Consider the following 22,681-nt stretch of genomic DNA (forward strand, 5'->3'; position numbering starts at 1 on the left):
TTCGCAATCAGCTCGACTCCGGGAAAACACGTCCTTTTATAAACAACAATTTTATTATATTCTGAAGTTGTATTACGATCTATCAGTGCTTTAGTGTTTTTTCTTTTGTGTTGCCAGTGAGTATTTTAATTTTGTTTTTAATTGTTTATCGGTTTAACATTTGCTTTTTTTTAAAAACAAAAGTCCGTTCTTTAAAAAATAAATTTAATACGCCATCAGACAGAGGAATTAATATAACAGTAAATCTATATCTATATATTATATAAAAATGAAACCCGTTTTCCGTTGTCACGACATAACATGAAAACGGCTGGACCGATTTGGCCAATTCTTTTTTATAATATTCTTTGAAGTACTAGGATGGTTCTTACGGAGAGAAAAATTATAAAAACTGAGTGAAAAAGTCTAAAAACAACACTTTTCTATATAACCATACAAAATATTCGTAATAATACTTAAAAGTCAATTTGAACTTTAATACCATATCATTAAGTTCAAGTGTTAGTGGAGGCGTTCCGGGAAGGTAAATTTTCATTTTTTGACATAATGTATTTTGTCTTATCAACTTTCTTTTTTTTATCTTAGCTAGACCAGTGTCCCGAATAGCAGAATAAGTTTTTTTTTTTTAAATAAAGAATCGACTGTTAGGTGGTACGATGTTCGCCAGGCCAGCTAGCTATTATATAAAATATTTCTAGATCCGCCACACTTCATTAATTACATTGTTACAAAGAATTACGGAGCTTAGGCCGGTGATATGGTTTCCGAACCTTAAGGGGCTTCATGCTGTCACTTGACACCTTTTTTTACCCCATCCGTTGCATGTAATATTGAATTTCGTTTAAATTGCAATCCTTCCAACATAATATCGAATAACATTTATCGAAAAAGATATCGAGATTTTTTTACTTTTGCGTCGAAGGTAATAAAAAAACGAGATTATAATACATTTATTTAACAATTGTTTCCAATTCGATTAACAACGGTATTCCTACCAATTCTTGTACTCGTAATAAGTGAGAAGTTCCAGGCAATCAAATGTATATTTTTACTGAAGTGGCATTGCTAACATAACGGTTAATTTTGTATTACTTAAATTCAGACTTCGGTTAAAATAATTTAAAACAGATTTTATCAATAGAAATTAAGACGTCTTCATGCTCAAATTCAAATCAAATACTTTTGTTTGGTTTACCTACGCCTCGATGGTTTGGTTTACGCCTAGATGGTTTAATCACATAATAATTAAACTAATTTAATTGTCTAAAGTAAGCAGTGAAGAGCAGTGTCGGCCTAGTGGCTTCAGCGTGCGACTCTCATCCCTGAGATCGTAGGTTCGATCCCCGGCTGTGCACCAATGGACTTTCTTTCTATGTGCGCATTTAACATTCGTTCGAACGGTGAAGGAAAACATCGTGAGGAAACCGGCTTGGGAAGACTAAAAAGTCGACCACCTACTTGCCTATTAGATTAACAAAAGATCATGAATCAGATACAGAAATCTTAGGCCCAGACCTAAAAAGGTTTTAGCGCCACTGATTATTTATTATTTAATTTAATAGTCTAGATATCGCAAAATATGAATAAACTGGAATTATTTAAGGAACATTCTCTTGATCTAAGTTCAACTCTTAACTGAGCCCAATATCTTATACATACCTAAGTTAAGACTATATTGACTGATAGCGTCATCAACATCATGCATCAGTTTTCCAAGATGGAAGACAATGAAGCCCAAAGCAGCTGCTGGCCACGGCACAAGATTAGTTTCGTATACTCTTGTGCGTGTGACAGCGGCTATTGCGGGCCTTCCAAATCCTACGACGAAGATTTATGAAGATTTTCTACGACTTTTACTACTTTAAACAGACCCTGTTTCACAATGTACGGATAAAGTACCAAATAGCTATGCAACACATAAATTATTTGGAAGATAAATTGTGCTATTTTACATTCATCGGACTAATAACTTATGATGGACTTTATGTGACGAATAGCGCTATCTGACAGTCGTGAAACGCAACAATAGTGTTTATCCTACCAATAAGTAATAAATAGCTAATTTGGAAATTATGTAGAGCTTATCCGTACATTGTAAAACATACCCTAAGGGTCTGTTTCACAATGTATAGATAAAGTATCAAATAGCTATGCAACACATAAATTATTTCGAAGATAAATTGTGCTCTTTGACATTCATCGGACTCATGACTTTATTGACGAATAGCGCTATCTGACAGTCGTGAAACGCAACAATAGTGTTTATCCTACCAATAAGTAATAAATAGCTAATTTGGAAATTATGTAGAACTTATCCGTACATTGTAAAACAGACCCTTAATGTGTTATGTGAACGTATAAACCAGACATTATCTTTATTCATAAACCTTAACCTAATGAAATAATTGAACGAAACAAAATGTTCTAAAAAGCTTGTATGAATAAGACATAATGTCTATGACATTAACGAATGTTTTGTTTATTGATAAGTACAGTATACCCCTATAACGTGGTACCCATATTATAATTTCCGTCCCTTATATAACGCGAAGATTTCTCAAATTATATTTCTGTAATGTGAAATTTATAATGATTTGTCAAGTCATCAGTTTTGCACCTGTTTCTATTGTGTTTTTATAAAATCAAAGTTTATTAAATTCGTGTTTCTAGTTTTTTTAATTAGTCAAAATTTTTTTTTTGGTTTAACGAGAATATGCCTACAACGCGATTTCCTATAACGCGGTAGACCCGGACCGCGGGACCGAGGGATTACCTACTGCATCAAACTGTGTTATCGAAAAATGTACACCATTATACACCTATATACACCATTGATCTGATATAATATTTTTGTTTATTATTTAGTTTGACTAATGAGTGAATTATTGATACAAAGATTCTGTGAATAATTTCCGTTTTAAAATTGTTTAAATATATGTAAATAGACCAAAATATTATTCAACAATACTGCCAAGACCATGCCAAGGATAAAAAAACTTTCCTCTTTCGCCTCAGTATTAATTTTGTTCACCTCTGGACAGTCTTTTGTTTTACTTTCTCATCCTGTGGACAAGGCTAGGAGGGTAGAAACCGATTTCCTTTTAAAAATAACTCAGTTCAATGTCACTTACGCAAGCCTATTCATAATCTATAAACGTTGAAGAATAGCCGGAATGTGCAAAATAAATACAGCGCAAGTTGATATAATTTTATGAGTATTACAATGCAACTGGTAGTATTGTTTTATTTTGTTATATTGTTAATATGTTAATGTTATACCTTAGAGGGAGTAGACGACTTAAGATAAACCTAGACTGAATTAATTTAAGCGTAACATCCGAAGTCCAGTCAACTCCTTTAAGTCAAAATTGTATTAGATTTGACATACGTGAGTCATACTTAGCGTTAAGCTAAGCGAGCTAAGCATTACTCTCGTATGACAATGATTTCGTGATTGTGATTTGTAAGACTGTATTCACGTTGTAAAGACGTCCGAACATAGACTCCATAACTTTTACTGAACCGGAAAATGAAACAGTAATATCGCAATAATGCTTAGGAAAACTTTCTTACTAAAGATATTTTTATTTATCCTAAGTTTTAACGATAAATTATTCGTAATTTTCTTAGAAACTAATAGTCCTGAAACAAATGCACATTTTATTTTGTTTGTAATCCTAGTAAAATAGTATTTTTTTGCTAAATTACTTTTTGATAAGGTAAGTTTTAAGGTAAGGAATGTTTTTTTTTTTATTCCTGACGACCGCACTTGGGATAATTTTAGTCGAGGAATCTAGTTCGATCGTCTATTTTAATTTACTATATATTAATAATATAAGAATCTACATTTACATACTACCGTGTTTTTTTACTATATTTTTTTTTATATTTTCGTAAGCCTATAGTTAATTATAGTTTTTTATATTTACTTCTCATTATGTGTTCAATTCCGTTCTTACTAAATTTCAGTGAATTTTTCTTTTTTTTTCTTTTATTATACGATATTTTTTTCTTTTTCGTTAACTAACCCATTGTATAATTTCAGCTCGCGAATGAAGACGTCATGAAGCCCAAAACAACTATTGGTCACTGTACAGGACTAGTAATCTTTTTATACTCTTGTGCGTGTTCCAATAGTTATTGTGGGTGCTTCAAATTCTACGATGAAGACAGAAGAATTCGTCGGAAATATTAAACCTTAGTTAAATATATAGTAAGTACATTAGTTCAGCTATACCATGTTCATAACATTCTGCGCTGCAAAACTGAATTTTTTATTTTAATAACTTAACCTAATTTCAATATTTTCGTAATTGTTACGAGTCGTTTTCACTGATATTCTGTACGCGGGCGCTGTTCGAATTGTTGCTACCAATTTTTTATTTTTTATTTATACATTTTTTTGTTATAACTAGCCTTCGTCTAATGAAATTGAAAGCCGTGAGGTTTCATGGTGTATCGTTCATATTATAACGGGACCTTAGATGTTCTGAAATCTACCATTGTTCATGAGAGAATTGGCAAATTATCATTCGAATTAATTTATTTAATCCATATTTTAAGAAGAAATTACATTGATTACGTAAAATGAATCGGTATCCTTTGGGTAACGAAAGTAATTTACGAATAAATTCTTATTTTTTTAATAGAACCAAGTCTGCATTGCACTAAAATGTGGGTAATTAAAGTAATACACGAATAAATTCTTATTTTTTTAATTGAATGCACTAAAACGTATTAAATGAGAATATTTCTTATTTGTATTGATTGGTCTTGTACTAGAATTAATTAAAAATTTCATCCATTTGCATCTCGTAAGCCTGGCGTTCTACAACACGGCGCGTTGTGAGGCACTTTCAGCCGCGCACCAGTTGAACCAGCTACCAATAGAGATATTTCCAACCGATACGACGTAGAGGTCTTCAAGAACAGAGCGTATTATTACCCTGAAACGTTATTGCAACGCCGGGGGCTAGCGGGTGCGTTGCCATGAGCGGTGTCCATGGGCGGCGGTCATCACTTTATACACAAACCTGCTAGCTTGCCTGCCAATAGGAAAATATATTAAACGGTGCTTAATTTTTGAAGTCGGTGGCAGGTCACTCTTAACGATTTCAAGTCAAGTACGATGAAAAGAGCGTACCAATTCAAAAGCTAGCAACGAAATCGCGAGCTCTCGAACAGTAAGTGTCCATGAGCGAGGTATCACTTAACATCAGGTGTGCCTTCCTGTTTGCCCCCTGTTATATAAAAAAACATATGTATAAAGCATTATTTTGGCGCAAGCCAAAATTATATAAAAGCACGAAAACGGTTAGTTAAGTTAAGCGTAGTAGAATATTATCGATTTACGTCGTTTCATAAGTCATTCGTAAGGATTCAGTTCGTATTGAAAAGTCATCATGAGTATTCTACATGTGTTTATCCCGTTGCAAAATTTGATTTACATTTGATAAGCCGTTTGGTCACAATAATTTTTATATAACAACTTGCATGTAGTAAAATACAATGGATATTTCCCATAGACAATTTTTATTAACGACGAAACGTAACACAAATTACGCTTTTGTGCGAAAAGAAGGGAATATAGTTATAGTAGGCAATCTGAATGAATAAGTTATGTGATAATAGTGGTAGTAGTTTAAGAACCTAGGGTGGAAACACCAATAAAGTATAGGTACAAATAAATGTGAATTAATGTTTTAAAACAACAAATAAAATTTTCTTAGACATCACTAAAAGTTAACCTCTAAAGTTAAGTGCCGCAAAAAAAGCAAAAACCATCTTGAAAACAGCAGTAACTTTCTTACCCAAATATTGTATTTGATTTTATTCTAAAGACTCGACTTTTATTCGTCATAAAGTAATGATTTCCATACACAAAATAATTGTCGTACATGCAGCAACATAAAGTAGACTCATTTCTTATAATAGGTTATCCTATTATAACTAATTTACAACAATGCATAAAAATCTTTGATGTCGCTGACTGCTCTAGTTCGCGTCGCGCGCTGCGCACCGCATCGTACTTTGTACTTTACATTAGGAATGTTCTTTGGTGTAAAGTAGGAATGCTCGATGATCATCGATGTTGCTACACGAAAAATATCGTAACATCTTTTCCAGAATTAAAACCTAAGAACTAAATAAGTTTTTGTTTTTTTTATCAAATTTCCACTTCATACATTCCTTAGACTTCAAGGGATAAATATAAAAAACTCGATTTGTATCCGTCGAGTTTTTAGCTTAGCAGCAAATTTGGTATGGATCTAACATAATAAATGCTTTATAGAATGCTTTTTTCGCAGCTTATCCCACTTGAAGATTTAAATTTTGAATACCACACTCCGTTACCCCTAAATAATTAATTTTTGTTATAAATTCTCAATGTTGCCTTCCAGTATTGGGATTAAAAACCACAAAAAAACCAAAGCTATTTCGAAATGCCTTTATTAACATCTTAAGATTAACATATTACATATACACTTAAATATAATTGGAATGGTCATTGTCATTGTTCGTTGATATCAAACCCTAAACGCTATCCTTCTCACGGCTACACAATGTGACAAGGACGGCAATATTTAATTCGCCAAAAGCTACCAGTTAACCCTAGACCGATAGACAGAACTTAGATGAAACTGTCTTAGATCCAATAATCTAAAATAATTAAGTTTTGTTGGAATCTGTGTGGACGTAATCAATATGTTCTCATTGGTCTAAGGGCATTATAAATATATAATTGTACTTCAGGTAAATTAATTAATTAATAATAATACAAAATCGATACAAATTCATAACAAAAACGTTTTCAAAGATAATATATGTCATTATATCTTAAATTTGATTCCCCAAATAACACAACGTTTAAATATACAGTTAACATGAATACATTAAAGTCTTGGTGTATAAAATACAGATTGAAACATATACCGTCACTCCGATTAACATCAAAGTAAGTAAAAAAATACTAAATTTGTAGAGTTCGCTATTTGTTCATACATAGTATCATTTCTTTAACAAAAACAAAGTCCAAGGGAGCGTTCAAGTATTACGTAACGAGTTTTGGGGGGGGGGGGGGGGGGGGTCCTTTTGTAAAACGTTACGATGCGGGGCGGGGATTGAATTACGCGTTATTGTTAATATTATTTTCGACTTACACCACATAATACATAGTAACTAAAGAGTCACTAGATGGTCACGAAACGTTTTACTATACTCGAGTACAGTACTGTACTTGGGTACTGAAAAACGTTACGGCGAGTTACATGGGGGGAGGATCAATAATCTCCAAAAATTTCGTTACGTAATACTTGAACGCTCCCCAATATAGAGTTTAGACTGTATATCTAACCTGACAATAGGCGTGGTAATATACTAAGAGACGTAATAGACATTCATAATACGCGTATACATTATTCGATTATAAATTACCCAATGGTATAACATAATTCTAACATCGCATCTGCTTGGAACAAATCATTTTGATACTTTGTATCGTTTTATTAAAAAATTAATAAATACGTGACAAGACAATGCGTCTAAGCAGAATCAAATTACTAACCCTGTACTAAATGACTGAGTTTTTTTAATAATGAAAATTTTAGCTTCAGAAAGACTTTATACTACTTATTGTTTTATTTTGTTCTTAAACGTACCAAAAGTATCAAAATGATGTAACGAATCAAATAAAAAATGATAGTACATGGTTTGGTACTTAGGTTTAGGGAGATATAATCAATGCTTTGCTAAAAACGTTACCTCTGTCGAAGACTTTGCTATACAGATTGATAAACCATGTAATGAGAAAACATACCTATGTTTCATGATTATTATCCCTTATTAATTTATTAATTATCCGATATAAGGTTTAAGTTGTTAAAGCATGTCAAAACTTTTATTAATTACGATTGTTTCATAGCATTGCGAAATGGACTTGGAATTCATCTTTATTTAAATTCGAATCTCAATTGAATTGATACCACCAATTTAGAATTACGTAGAATTTAATATTTTGATCCGAATTGTGTGACGTGGTAGACTTGTTCTAAAAATATTCGAAAAAAAAAATATGTGTGATTCTTAAAAAAAAACAAATTAAGGGATACCTCACTAGTATATTAATAGAAAAAAAATATGTACGGAAAGAGAACCATCCTGTGATTAGGTCACCGCAGAGCTAAATTATCTTATTTGTTGTAACTGTTACGTCATTATAGTTCGAAAATTGTCATATTGAAACATGATATGAAAAAAAATTAAACGTAAGGTTCCCGCTGAACATATGTAGGGTGTGTATGTGGAGTTCCTCAAGGCTCACGTCTTTGGCCTTTACTATTCAACTTATTTATAAACGACATAAACACATGCTTTATTAACTTCAGGTTCAACCTGTTTGCTGATGACCTGCTATTATTTAGGCAAGTCAACAAGAAATATCAAAAATGGGCAGGTAAATTGGTGTTACGGGAGCGATATGACCCTCTCTTGCACCCTGTGCTATTAAAACAAAAACACCGGTTCTCTTTCCTCACAGACTGTAAGTCCTATAAAAGATCTGAACTCTGTAACTTCATTTCTTATATCTCCCTAATTCACCCTTAGCTCTTTTTTCGTAATTACAAAAAACACACTTTCAAAAGAACCCTGTCCAGTTTTTGTACGTTAATTACGTACGTATTCTACGTACGTGGCTCATAGCTCATACTATCTTATACTTTTTACGCTGTAACAATTAAGTATGTATAATAGTTCGTATAAGTCTCGACATTGAATCTTACCTTAGTAGAACCAAACCAAATTTCAAACATAAATTTTAGAAGACATACATACATGAGCAACTTTTAATTTTGGTCGTTCATTAGAAATTAACTGTTACTTAAGTTAGTAAAGATCAGATCTGAAGCCAAATAAAACCATAAACTTCTCCAAATCAGACGTTAACTAATTGAGCATTAAAATTCGTATCTGAGTTACACATCTCAGAGATAGCCTCAATTGGCTCAAAAAGTGATAAGGACACTAATTAGATATTTAAGGTTTATAGTATGTTTATAAATACGTGTTTTACCCTCATTTATTTTTTATAGCCTTCTTTGCTTCGGGAATTAACATAAGACACATGGTAGCGTGGAGACAGGCTTTGGCAGGTTTAAATTGCTCGTCAAATACCAGGGAGTAGCGATACATCCAGACTGCTTGATCGAATTCTTCCTGTAAATAAATTTACAAATGTTACACCCATGACTGACAGGTCCTAGGCGTGGTTACAAGTGACTGACAGGTTCCTTCTCTTTTCTTATTTAATATCAAATCCTATACATTTTTGACGTACGAAATACGACTCTTCTAGAGAGATCCTTCTAAATCTCACCCAAAGAAACTAGTTGTCTAGTTTACGGTCTAGCCGGTTGTTCTTGTCAAAATCATAACAGTTTTAGGCATTTATTTAAATTTTTAAGCAAAAGTGATGTCAAAAACTGAGAAACTAAAATTATGTACCATTTCCCATGCAAGGTCATTTCTGCACTTATCAAATCGAAATAATATTTGTGATATTATATTTTTATAATTGCTTAAAATTTTTGATATTTGTATTTTATGTACTTGATATATGTTTTTGATATATATGTACATATCTTAGCCAGATGGTAAAATTGATCATTTCGTGAAAGTTTTTGGGCAGTTCAATAAATAATTTATTCAATAATTAATATCTTTCGTTCAAGTTGTAAAAAAATTATATTCACCATTATACCTATTTTTATCTATCTTTGTTTTGTTGAGGCATGATGGCACAGATTAAGCACAAGAAATTGATTTCGAAGGTATTATGAAATGATAAATTTTACGATAAGGCAACAAATATAGTCATTGCGGAAAGAAAATTTTGCTCTGTTGACAACACTGTTACGTCATTATAGTTGGACAGTAATCTTGATACTTTATATGATTTTTTTTAAATTTATAAGTTTGTGAATAAATCAAATGTTGCAAACAAGAATTTTATAAGTTCTGTCACGCCAAAACTCTAATAGCACAGATTCTAAATATATATTTTACAAAGCACTGAAGATCAAATTATTATGGCATATTATTAAAAACGTGCACTTACGAGATATGTATGAGAGACGGCGACTAAAAATGCTTCGATTTTGCTCTTTGGTGATCCATAGAAGGAGAGATAGGCTACGTCTTTGGCGTCTTTTCCTTTGGAATGCCTGTGAAATATTTTATGTTTGTATAAGGTATATGAACATGACTAGAAAAGAAAATGTGTCTTATCTTATCAAAAGACTACACTATGTCGGAGCGTCTATGGGCATATCACTTAACCAGGTGTTAACCTGTTTGCCTCCTGTTGAAAAAAATGTATGCCAACAAAATAAAAATTGTTAGCTTTTAAATTTTAATATTTATTTAATTAATTTCTGAATCTGAAAAATCTATCCAAAACCCATCGCGTCGTAGGTTCAATATCCGGGTAGAAAGAAAAACAACGTGAGAAAACTGGCTTGCATTAAACCCAAAATGTCGACGGCCTCTGTCAGGCACAAAAGCCAGGTGATCAGACTTGCCTTATAGATTGACAAGTAATCATGAAACAAACAAAAATCTGGGGCCCAGACCTAAAAAGGTTGTAAGCCACTTGGGCAGTATCGAACTATCGAATTTGTCAGGTTATAGAGTACTTCCTCTAGTAGTCTGAGACTCTAGTAGTCCGGAATTTTGACAAAATCTTGTAAATGTAAACCATACTTCATTATGTTTGACGTAAGTACATTACGTCAAACATAATGAAGTATTAACGTCATTAATTATAAATTTTTTTTTCGGAATTGTGTACCAACAAATGTACATTTTTAAATTATCAAAAAATATGAAAAAAAATCAATGTATACTAACAACCACAATTGTGCACATCAGTTTTAAATCAATATAAGTTTTTTTTACAAGTTTAATTTGCTAAGACTGTCGCATATAATTTGTAACCGAGCGAAGATTGTCAAAATATATGTATGCTGTGTTATTGTTTGGTATTCATTTAATATTGTACTGTAGTTACTTAATTTGTTATTTATGTAATTTTGAAATGTATTCTTGAATTAAATATTCTATTACTACTTGTTTATCGAGTTAAATTGTAATATCTAAAGTTTTTCGTTGTTTTTTATATATGTCAATGCAAAATGTAATCTTTTTCGCAACGTTTCTCGTGAGTAAAATAAAATGTGATTTTGTTACTTTCTGTTTTATTAAATTAGATTTTATTTTTCAGGCCATTGGTCGGGGAGAGGCGTGTCACAACCTGAAGCCACTAGGCCAGCATTGCTCTAGTAGAAAAATCAAAATGATTTTCTTTGTTTACCTTTACTATTCTTAGCAAGGGAATGTTTAGTTTAATTTATTTCCATAGCTTATCATTTAAAAAAATCAAATACACCACTACTCGCAATACTCGTCGAGCGAGTTATCTTCCCGAAGCCGCGCACAAATTATTTAAAAAAGGTCTATTAAGTATGAGGGTGTGCAATTATTTAATCAATTACCCTCTAAAATTCTTAATATTAGCGTGTTTAATCAATTCAAAAGGGCATTAAATATACATATTAGAATGAGCCTAATATACTAAAATTGGGATAGCTGATGGCGACGCGTATCTCGTTCGTATATTTATATAACATAAAATTTCTCATGTAAATAAAAATACATTTTTTGTAATGAGAAATAAATTTCTTTAAACATTTTATTTCGTATATTTATTTGATATGTCCATGCTATATCAATAATATTAATATGTATTGATATAGCATGGACAGAAACAGCAGCACTCTTTGAAGTTGTATATAAGTGAAATTATTAATATAATTACGCATATATTTTTTGAATTAGTAATACTCACATATGCAACAAGGCGACTAATGCTCGAAGGGGATATGAGGAATAATGCTGCGGTGCGAGTGCGTGAGCTGCGGCTGCGCAGCGTACTGCGCACGCGCCGTGTCCGCCTGCCCCGCACCACCAACTAGCGCTCAAAGCCGCCACCCACGACGTCGGACGCTGTGAATAGTCCAAAATCAATTAAGGAATGCCGCCATTGTTTAATCACAATAAGTTATTTTAATACTTTCAAATAAAACCTATTTATTAAAATTAAATCAAACCGACCGATAAAAACCAAATTATTAAAATTAAATTAATATAATGCACTGGAAAAGTAATATTTTGCCTCTTTCTTTCAGAGATAATTTTATTAAACATTTGAAAAAAAAATTCACTTTTAACATGTAGGGAAGCAAATAAACAGTTAAAAATTACTATCTATTTATTGGTTTGTACTATCTATCGCATGAATCTCTACGGCAACTACTTTTGGCAATAAACTTTAAAAAAAATAGTACGTGCAAATAACCAATACCGCGAACAAAGGCCGCGCGCGTTTTATGTTCGTCCTATATTTTTGAATCCCTTTTCTTAATTAATTCAAATGTATGCGAATTTTATCAAATATCCTTTAATTCACATCAGCTCAAGATTTATAATAAATATTTGAAAATTTTATCCTTCTAGAAAAAAATTACCAATTCTTAAAAGGCCGGCAACACACTCGCGAGCCCGAGTGTCCATGGGCAGCGGTATCACTTAACATCTGGTGAGCCACTTGCCCGATTGCACCGTTAAAAAAAGCATATCAAAATCAACAAAACATGGCAGATTTTGGTACTCACAGCTTCCACATATTTAGCGATCTTGGCTCCCAATGTCACATAGTCAAAGTAGTTGAACAGTTCAGCAAACTGATGAGTCAGCGTCATGATGGGCTGCCAGCCTTCTGTATCGATGCGACTGAGTCTCTCGTAGTAAAAGTCTTCTAAGGGCTCGGAGACCAACTTGCATTCCGGTATTTTCTTATTCGACGGATTCATTGTGATAATGTCTGACGGTATTCTGAAATCATTTAGCTTTTTAATGTTAATACATTCATATATGTATCAAGATTACTGTAGAACTTTTATGACGTAATTTTGGGAAGAGGGGGGGGGTCATTTTGTAAAACGTTACGATGCGGGGCGGGGATTGAATTACATGTTATTGTTAATATTATTTTCGACTTACACCACATAATAGTAACTAAAGAGTCACTAGGTGGTCACGAAACGTTTTACTATACTTGGGTACAGTACTGTACTTGGGTACTGAAAAACGTTACGGCGAGTTACATGGGTAATACTTGAACGCTCCCTAAGTGTTATGAACAAAAAAAAATCGCATTGCTGCGGCCCCAAATCCCACCACGGCTCTTTTTCCGCACAGACTCTGTAACCTCAAATTGTAGGAAAGTATTTCTCAATTTTCTTTTTTTTTATTAAGTTTCTTCACATATTTTATTTTGGTTGCCTGAAAGAGTACGCTTAATAGCGACATTGCCATAACACTATACTGTGTTCTTGTAAATTGTTTTTGTTTGATGTAAATTGTATTAAAATAAAGTGTAAATAAATTTTTAAGTTGTGTATATATAAATCGCTCATAAAGAAAGAGTGTGTGTACTTATGTACACGAGTTAGAAGTTATACTTCTTTGGCGTATGGAAAAAAATAACTAAAATGCAGTAGTGATTAACGATAAATATTAAAATTAATCAAAAAGATTTTATGTAAATAAATAATATTTATTTATTCACACTGTTTAATTGTACTGTTACGAAACACGTGTTCTAAATATAAAAATACTAGAATATACAACTTGAACATAGTTATTATCGATTTTCATGCCACCTAGAACTAACTTTACGATGTAGAATTTAGGTGTCGGTGTGCGCGCGCATCGTAAAAATTCTCTCTCATAATTTTTCTCCATCGCGCCAAAAGAACTTCAAAAATTAAATTGTCAAACAAATATCTCAATAATCATGTATTATGAAACCGATAAAAAACAAATTTCACAAAAGGTATTATACACACTGATCGTCCGTTCCGTGTTGCTACTGCGTAGTTAGGAAGATTTCCTACTCGTAATGAAACATTTCAAATGACAGTTAAGGCCCATTTACATGATGCCATTTTCTTGCCTGTAGCATACAATTATGTCGACGCAATAAATGAGTTGCATGGTCTAAACAAAACGTAACATTCTTGATCAATGGGAAAAGTTTCCTTTCAAAACTATCATTGATGTAAACAGCACGTACAATAATTTCTTACGCAATTCTTGTACGCAATTACCTCTTCATTTGCAAACATGAGTACAGTGAGTGAGGGTGAGTTAACACGTTCACTGCGCCATCATTTTTAAAGAACTTTCAGCTGGTGCTTTGGAGACCTAAAAGATCTCGTAACAAGCCTATCCCTTGGTGCGTATGAGACCTTATCAGTCTCCTAAAAATACACTTTTGAAAATAATTTATATCTTCCAAAAAAACAATGACATATATTTTGAAGTTTTTGTGGGTGAAAGATAGCTAATTGCTTTATATTTTGCTAGGTTCGCACGCAGTTACGACATTAGAATAAACTACAAATACCAAAAAAAATTAGATATCGATTGTATCTCGTACCGCAACCGAAGATAGTTCAATATGTGTAGTAAGTAGTGATGGGAATAAAATAATATCTCAGTTATCGATTCTAAAAGTTTTATTAATTATGCAAAGTGTTTTTCAATAAAACATGGTAAGCTCATTGATTGCTTGCACATTACGCGCAAATGGTAACAATTCGTTTAGTTTTTTTAGAAGCGTCAGTGCTGTTTAACTGCGTGTGCTCCAACGAAAAAGGTTAATCGTTAAATATTTCATAATCAGAATCACTGTCATTATTAGTCAATGGGGGGCAAATTTGAACATTTTCCAAAACAAATATTTTACTGGACGATGCAGCAGTATAATCCGGCGTTGATTTTCACCAATAAAATAGATTTTTTACACTTTTTTCTTTTAAAATCACTCATTGTTTATCAAAAATAATCAACACGCTGGTATATACGCGAGTGTTATTTCCAAAACGTGCCCGCGACTTCCCGAATGTCGATTCTAGGACAACACTAAAAATCCCATCCTCCATCTCTTGCGTCTACGAGGCGTACGATTTCACGAGTACCGACATATCTCCTAACGCAAGAAGCTAAAACAATTACAGTACTGTGCGTTAGGGACCTAATCCATATCTAATTTATTTTGTAATGTCCTTGAAATTAGTTTAAGTAGGAAGCAAATATGTATATTTGTCCTGCTCATCCTTAAAGAACTTTACAAGTTAGATCCTCCCGCAAGGAGTGAAAAAACACGATTATGTTCAACGCACAATACAAAAGTCCTGCAAGAGATCAGCCCTGAGATTATGTAACTCACTTTTCGAACTCACACAGCGGTTTTCGCATCGGCGGTCGCTCTCAAATCAGTCGTGAAACAGTCATTTTATGATTTGGCATTCTGAAAAGCTTGTAGTTTATTGTTTATCAGAATGCCAAATCATAAAATGACTGCTTCACGACTGATTTGAGAGCGACCGCCGATGCGAAAACCGCTATGTGAGTTACAGAATCGCAGGGCTGATAGATCTCGTAATGCAACGAACGTGTTAAATTAAATTAATTTAAATTTTTTATTTTGTTTGTTATTTCCTTCGGTCCGAAACCGTCAACTACAAATTCCTGTGAACGAAAGAATTACGTACATCGGTTCTTATAATTTACATTTTCGGTATCCCATAAACACTCATGACTGCGATAAATCTCAAAGAACTTTATTAATTCAGTTCGAATTTAAACACCTTTTTACTCATATTCATACCTCTCTGTTAAATGGTTCTAATCTTTTAAAAATACTGAGCTCTGGTGGTGAGGGTCTATTTTAAAAAACAACAATTTATGTTTATAAAGAGCCAAAGATGTTACACTATCCGCATCTAGAATAGAAGTACTAAAAACAAAAAACAGAAATTATCTTTTTATATAAAATTCAAACAGGTATTCTTTATATTCTAAACTAAAACTTTTTCTTTACATGTGACAAGTGTTGCCTGCCTTTATTACATTAATATTTACATTTTCAAACTCCAACACTCTTCTAAAATATTTAAGACTTGAATGAAAAATTTGTCAATGCAAATACGTGCAATACTTGCACGAAAGCGCCATTAAATGGTATACGCACGTACAAGCCTGTGTTTAGACAAGTCAAAACTTGAAAGCAATAATCTCCTTAAAATAGTTGCATTGGTGTAAACAAAAGGCATTTGCAATTATTTCCTTGTCAATACTTGAATACAATAATTGCATTCAAGTTTTCAAGTGTAAACAGTTGCCTACAATTCTTGAACGGCAATTATTGCGCTTCATTTATTGCATTCAATTATTGCTCTGGTATGTACAAGAAAATGGCATCATGTAAATGGGCCTTTATATATTAATACTAGTGGACCCGACAGACGTTGTCCTGCATGATATTTCAAGGGATTAGTAAAGCAAAGTATGAAAGTACCGACTGCAGCGCCATCTGGCGGGCTGATTTGTGAATCTAAACCATTCCCAGATCCCCTTGAACACACACAAAAAATTTCATCAAAATCGGTCCAGTCGTTTGAGAGAAGTTCAGTGACATACACACTCACAGAAGAATTATATATATAAAGATAGAAATATTATTGAAGTGAAACTTCTTTAGAATCGTTGTGATTTCAAACCGGATGCAACGGAAAAAGCGACAGTAAAAAGAGACAGACACATAAACTAATAGGATTTGGCGTGGGAGAGTGTGAGATAGGAGGCATTATACAGTGTATAAACTTTAGATTAGTGTGTATTTGACCATTTTCTATAATAAAAAAAACAGATGTGCAAAAAATTAAATAAGTAAGTCAAGTAAGTATTTCAATTATAAAATAAGATGAAATTTATCAATCTTATTTACATAATATCATTAATTATAGAAACTTTTTGGATTGAAAACTTCTTACTACCTTAATTTAAAATATTCTTAATTTAAAGTTTACTTAATTTAAAGTTTATACACAGTATAATTCTTCCTATCTCATTTTCTCCCACGTTGGACTTGTGAATTTATTTCAAACTTTTATTATATTAGTTTTTACCAAATAAAGATTGATATTAAAGTTATAAATTAAAATTTAACATTAAAAAATGTTTTTTTAAAGTAAAGATCCTACATTTAGATAGAGAAAAAGTCTAATTTACATATTTTAATTATAAAAACTTTGTTTTTGAAGGTTTCACTTCTACCACGTGTGAATTGGACACATGATTTTTTTTATTTATATACACGCCTTTTTCCCGAAGGGGTACGCAGAGACCACGGCTTGCTACTGTCCTGACATACCTACCCGGTTCATCCACTTTCATGACATTCATGCTTGCTCGTCGTTTGCTAGTTCAGCAAGTCCCTTAAAAAAACTTACCGTATATTTGTATCAGTAAAGAGTTGTTTAAAGCTGACAATGTGCAGCCAATATCCAAGTTGTATGTAATGGTGCGAGCATTCTTCTTCTGTAAGCGCTAAATCAGCGGGTTGCAGACCTGGAAGTACATTTATAAAAGATAGATAGATAGATACACCAATAAAGTGAAAGACTCAACGTCCTCAAAACGACAATGTCATAAGATTTGACGGCTCATTGGTCTAGTGGTTAGTACCCCTGACTGCGAATCCATGAATCCCGAATCTGAATCCCGGGTTCGATCCTCGGCTGAGACAAACATCAATGTGATGAGCATTTGGTGTTGTGCTTAGGTCTTGGGTGTTTAAATATGTATATATGTCTATCTATCTATAATATGTATGTATATCCGCTGCCTAGTACCCATAACACAAGCTTCACCAGCTTAGCTGTGGACTAGGTCAATTGGTGTGAATTGTCAAAAAAAAAAAAATAAGAGAGGCGCTGGACAGAAACCGTTGGAATCAGATAGTCCGCTCTAAATGCTTCGACGCTGACCACGACGCTCAGACGTGAGCTTCCGATTAAAACTCCATACTTTCTTGCCCATTCTTCTCCATATAAAACTACCTTTTTTTTTTAAAAAAAAATATTTTTAGGGTGTAAAATTGACTTTCAAAAGTGCCTTTTTAATAGGCCTAATTGATATAAATGATTTGACTTTCTGAATTAAAATTAATTTAGCATTTAAATTTAATAATAGTAAATATTTAATTCCATGAACAGTGATAATCATATGTAATAAAATCGTAATCATAAATCGGTTCGTGGTTTATCGGGGCACTTTAAATAATAGAGGATTATTTTTACTCTATATTAACCACTCACGTACAATAGAATATAACGAAATAATGAAGTGTTTATTGCTATGAAACAATTGAATGCAATGTAACAGTTGAAGAGAGTACCTTCGTCTGGCTATACTCTCGGGGCGTAACTCTGATCATTTAGGAAATCGCCACGCTTATAAAACTAAGAAAGCCTGAGTGAGAAAAATGTACAGCCTTGGCTCGTACATGTGCTTTTTTTATATATTTCTAGGTTAAATATGCTTAATTTTTGACGTGACAACGTCTTATAATTCGATGGAGCCGGCTGCACGCACGAAAAAACATGACTCATGCGGCGTTACCTCGCTCTGAGGCGTTCCATTTAAGGCTTGAAGTGCAAGCGAGAGCGCGGAACGAGCGACAAAGAAGAACAATCGGCCTCCGCGTTCGGCATTGTTCGACATCTGTCTCTCTCCTACTTGACTGAGCGATGCGTCCGCGTGGACAGCTGCTATACAATAATACATTTACATGTTTTCGTCAAGTATGAAGTGCAGTGAAAAGTGAATGTGGTGTCAATTGTATATAGCAACGATAATTGTATTTAGGCATACAAATAAATGTAACTTGATCAATTCAATTGTGATTTCCATTTACGTCCTTCTCTATATCTATACAAAATATCTATCAAACAAATAAAATTAAAATTTTATTTTGAAAAGTGCAACCATTCCATCAGTATTTTCTCATGACGTTGTCACGTTCAACTATCGTCAGTAAACCGACTTTACAGACAACCGATTTTTTCATATGTGTCAGTTCACTACTACCGCCTCAATTGTGAATTCTATCAGCAAATTATATAAATTTCTATAAAAAAACGTATGTAATTACCGTAAATTACTATCATTTCCCCTACTAAACATATTCCCTTATCGTATCATTTTTTTTATTAGTTAATTACTTAAAGATCTCATGTGGAACATGGTGTAATAGTTGCAGCTCCTTACAAACATTTTGTAAAACAATAAAGTTGGCGATTAAAAAGAGTGGCGGAGAGTTTATTGCCAGTTCTTCTCTTCCATTCTACGCCCTTGATTTGACAACTGGCAGTAAATGTAAAATTAGAAGCATTTAGCATTTAATAGCAATACGTCTTTATTTACGTTCATAAGTGTGTGTTACCTAAATAAATAAATGAATTTTAATTTGAATTATTCATTCATTATTAAAAATCCAGCCGTGCGAACTCAGGTCCCTTATGTAGCACTACAGTGTTTTTTTTACATAGGGCAAACGAGCCTACGAAACACCCAAAAAGGGCAGTCGCAGCACATGGACACCCATTTTAGTGGATGCGTTGCCGGCCTTTGAAACTTTTCCGTATGAATTTCTTGAGATACAAGACTAGAGTTGCTAAGAATTCAATGAAACCTAAAAAAGTGTATTTTTGAACATGTACTTACTCTTACACCCCAAAGGCCCACATCCATGCAAAACCGTCTCTACCGCCTTCATCATATGGTCGTAATTCGCTTGATGCGCAAGTCTGTCAGTTCTATCGCTTGGCATTCTCTGTATCACGAAGTCGAAGAAATCATCGCTCATCAGATCCTTCGACTGATACGTCTTATCATGTTGTGCTAGAAGCTTCATTATCATGCTCGAATCCGCTGAAATGTCAAAGAATTTAAAAAAAAATCATAAATTTCTGTAAAGTATTACGTAACGAATTTGGGGGGGGGGGCTTTTGTAAAACGTTACGATGCGGGACGTGGATTGACTTACGCGTTATTGTTAATATTATTTACGACTTTCCAGTAACTTTTAGGTATAAAGTGTCACTAAGTGGTCACGAAACGTTTTACTATACTTGAGTACAGAAAAACGTTACGGCGCGTTACATGGGGGGGGGGGGGGTTTTTAAGAACCTCCAAAAATTGCGTGACGTAATAATGAACGCTCCCTTATATGGTAGTCTAGCTACCGGACTTTTTTGTGGATAATAAATAATGTACAATGACTTTTATTTCTTGCAACATCCAATTAAATTTAATCCTATTATAATTTTTAAAAGAAAATAAATTACACTAATTTTATCTAAGTAATATTTTTTTTTCAAAATTATTTGCAAGAACTCCTCCACAGGTGAAGGGCTCCTCCAAGAATCTCCAGGTATCTGTCATGGGCAAGCTGCTTTTGTGTATTGGTGTCTAATAAAATATTCTATAGCCTATGTAAGGAATAATGTTCTAACAGTGAAAGAATATTTCAAAACAGTCTAATAACTTCGCGGCCTATTCAACGCAAACAATGCTCTTATAGTATAGAGAGATAGATTTCACATATATAAAACTAGCCGTTTTCCGCCCGCTTTGCTGGGCGAATTAATATAGGAAATAAATAAAATTTTATTATTCTTCTTTTTAACTTCCCGCTAAGAAAATTGAAAATTTCGAAAATCGAGTTTTTAACAGTTGTAAACGTTTTGAGGTTCTAGGAAGCCTCCCCGAATGTTTCCGCAGTGAAGTCCGTATGTATAAATTTTCATAAAAGTAAAACAGCAATAAAAAAATGAAGGAACGTTGGAATTTAAAAAATAAATAGCCATAAACCATCTAAAATTTCGCATCGAATGACAGTAGTTTCATGTCAATAAGATCAGTGGTTTAGGCGTGAAGGAGCCTCAAACGAAGACCATTTTTCTTATATCTATATATATATATATATATATAAGAAGTTCGTATGTATGAATGGGAAAGTGCCTAAAAAAATATATTTTGTAACTTACATCTATCCTGACTACTGAAGCACTGGATGTTTGTCATATGACAGTTTTCACCTCCCTTCTCACACACCATGTTAATTCCCGGCTCCACTTGCGTACAGATGTCTCCTTCTATGAAATCTAAAAAATATAAACCATGCCCTTTATTATATATATATATATATATATCAAGTATTACGTAACGAATTTTGGGGGAGGGGCCTTTTGTAAAACGTTACGATGCGGGGCGGGGATTGAATTTGTTAATATTATTTTCGACTTTCCAGTACTTTACACCACATAATGGTAACTTTTAGGTATAAAAGGTCACTAGGTGGTCATGAAACGTACGTATACTTGGGTACAGAAAAGCGTTACGGCGCGTTACACGGGGGGTCAATAATCTCCAAAAATTGCGTGACGTAATTCTTTAATGCTCCCTTATTTAAAAGTGAAAAGAAACGTTTGTAAGGGCGTGTTGTGAATTAAACACTATTGTCTGTATACTCTGATTTTTTATTCCGTAGAATTCTGACATTTCATAAGTGTTGCTACTAAAAAAGTTCTCCACCGAAAAAGTTATGTAACGTTTTTTTTACTGTATATTTATAATTTCTAAAACAACGTCATCAATTATATTAGAACATAAGCAACCTAGAAAGGGAAAAAATTAACCAAGCAACCGCAAAATAATATAATGTGTTTTATAGTAAAAAGCGTAAATCAATATTAACAATAAACTTAAAAGAAAAACATGGTCGGGCGGTCTTATCGCTACTAATCGATCTCTAACACATTGATAGACCTAAAATGTTTCATGAAAAATCCATCCGCAACCGTTTCATTCATAATTCGATGAAAGCAAAAAGCAAACAATGAACACTCACCCATCTCTTGAAACTTGTTGACCTCCTTCATGATGCAGGCCCACGCGTTTAGGAGATTCTTCGCCAGACCATTCATGAAGCCTGGCTCCACTCTCACGACCTGTTTTAGGTGGAACATGTGTGTCCGTCTGTGCCGCTTTATCATGTTTAACTCGCCTAAGAGGAAATTTGTTGCTGGCTGAAATTGTAAATATACATAGGTTTATATTCCTTAGATGTGGGACTCTATCGAAGGCTTTGGATAAATCTTTTTGGCGTTGTACCGATTTTTCCAGAATATGAGATTCTAATATAATTTCTAACTTATTGCTTAGCATGGGACTAGGTCAATTGGTGTGAATTGTCTTTACAAAAAAAAATTGCTATTTACAAATTTAAATTGTTTTTTGTATATTCGCGGACGCTTGGCTGACATACGAACTGCTCGTCGCTGTATCACGTGCTATTTCCCGCTGCGCATGATTCGTTTTTCTTAAAAATTTCAGTTTTAGAGTTTTAGGTTCTCTGTGATGTTTGAGAGCATAAAGAAAATAAATAAAATTTACATAAAATCGGAGACTCGACTATTCGGAGGTATAGCGGTCTTACACCACGAAATTGAAATAGACTTTTATGGTGACATATACAGTTTAAACGATATAACGACACTCAAAGGATTGTGCACATTTTGACATTACGTTGGCTGTCATTAAACGGAAAGAAGAAAAATCTGTAGTGGAAAAAGAATTCGTCTGACGTCTTTTGGTGCACCAGTATCTTGCGATATTGAGGCATTTTCGTGATAAAGCACGTGCAAGCTATTCA

The 22,681-nt window shown here is 33.3% G+C and overlaps 1 protein-coding gene and 1 long non-coding RNA gene across 3 annotated transcripts in view; one reads left to right on the forward strand and one right to left on the reverse strand.

Moving 5' to 3' along the window:
• LOC125057863 lies at positions 1 to 11,491 on the forward strand. The gene is made up of 3 exons (XR_007118273.1): positions 1 to 116; positions 4,046 to 4,213; positions 11,279 to 11,491. It is a non-coding gene; the product is annotated as an uncharacterized LOC125057863 (long non-coding RNA).
• Positions 7,281 to 22,681, reverse strand: part of LOC125057861 (tetratricopeptide repeat protein 17) — a 25,710-nt gene continuing 10,309 nt past the window's right edge. Inside the window, exons 12-20 of one of the 2 annotated variants that reach the window (XR_007118272.1) lie at positions 21,878 to 22,055; positions 21,015 to 21,131; positions 19,690 to 19,896; positions 17,415 to 17,532; positions 12,729 to 12,948; positions 11,903 to 12,060; positions 10,115 to 10,220; positions 9,014 to 9,213; positions 7,281 to 7,325 (exon numbers count right to left, since the gene is read on the reverse strand). Coding sequence is in view for 1 of the 2 variants with exons in the window: in XM_047661786.1 (XP_047517742.1) it covers positions 9,073 to 9,213; positions 10,115 to 10,220; positions 11,903 to 12,060; positions 12,729 to 12,948; positions 17,415 to 17,532; positions 19,690 to 19,896; positions 21,015 to 21,131; positions 21,878 to 22,055 (1,245 nt within the window). In the remaining variant the exon portion in view is untranslated. Of the gene's footprint in view, positions 7,326 to 8,732; positions 9,214 to 10,114; positions 10,221 to 11,902; positions 12,061 to 12,728; positions 12,949 to 17,414; positions 17,533 to 19,689; positions 19,897 to 21,014; positions 21,132 to 21,877; positions 22,056 to 22,681 lie in introns of those variants that run through there. The other variant, XM_047661786.1, reaches the window with a different exon arrangement.

Source organism: Pieris napi, chromosome 17, assembly GCF_905475465.1.
Source record: "Pieris napi chromosome 17, ilPieNapi1.2, whole genome shotgun sequence".
NCBI classification, from domain to species: Eukaryota; Metazoa; Arthropoda; class Insecta; order Lepidoptera; family Pieridae; genus Pieris; species Pieris napi.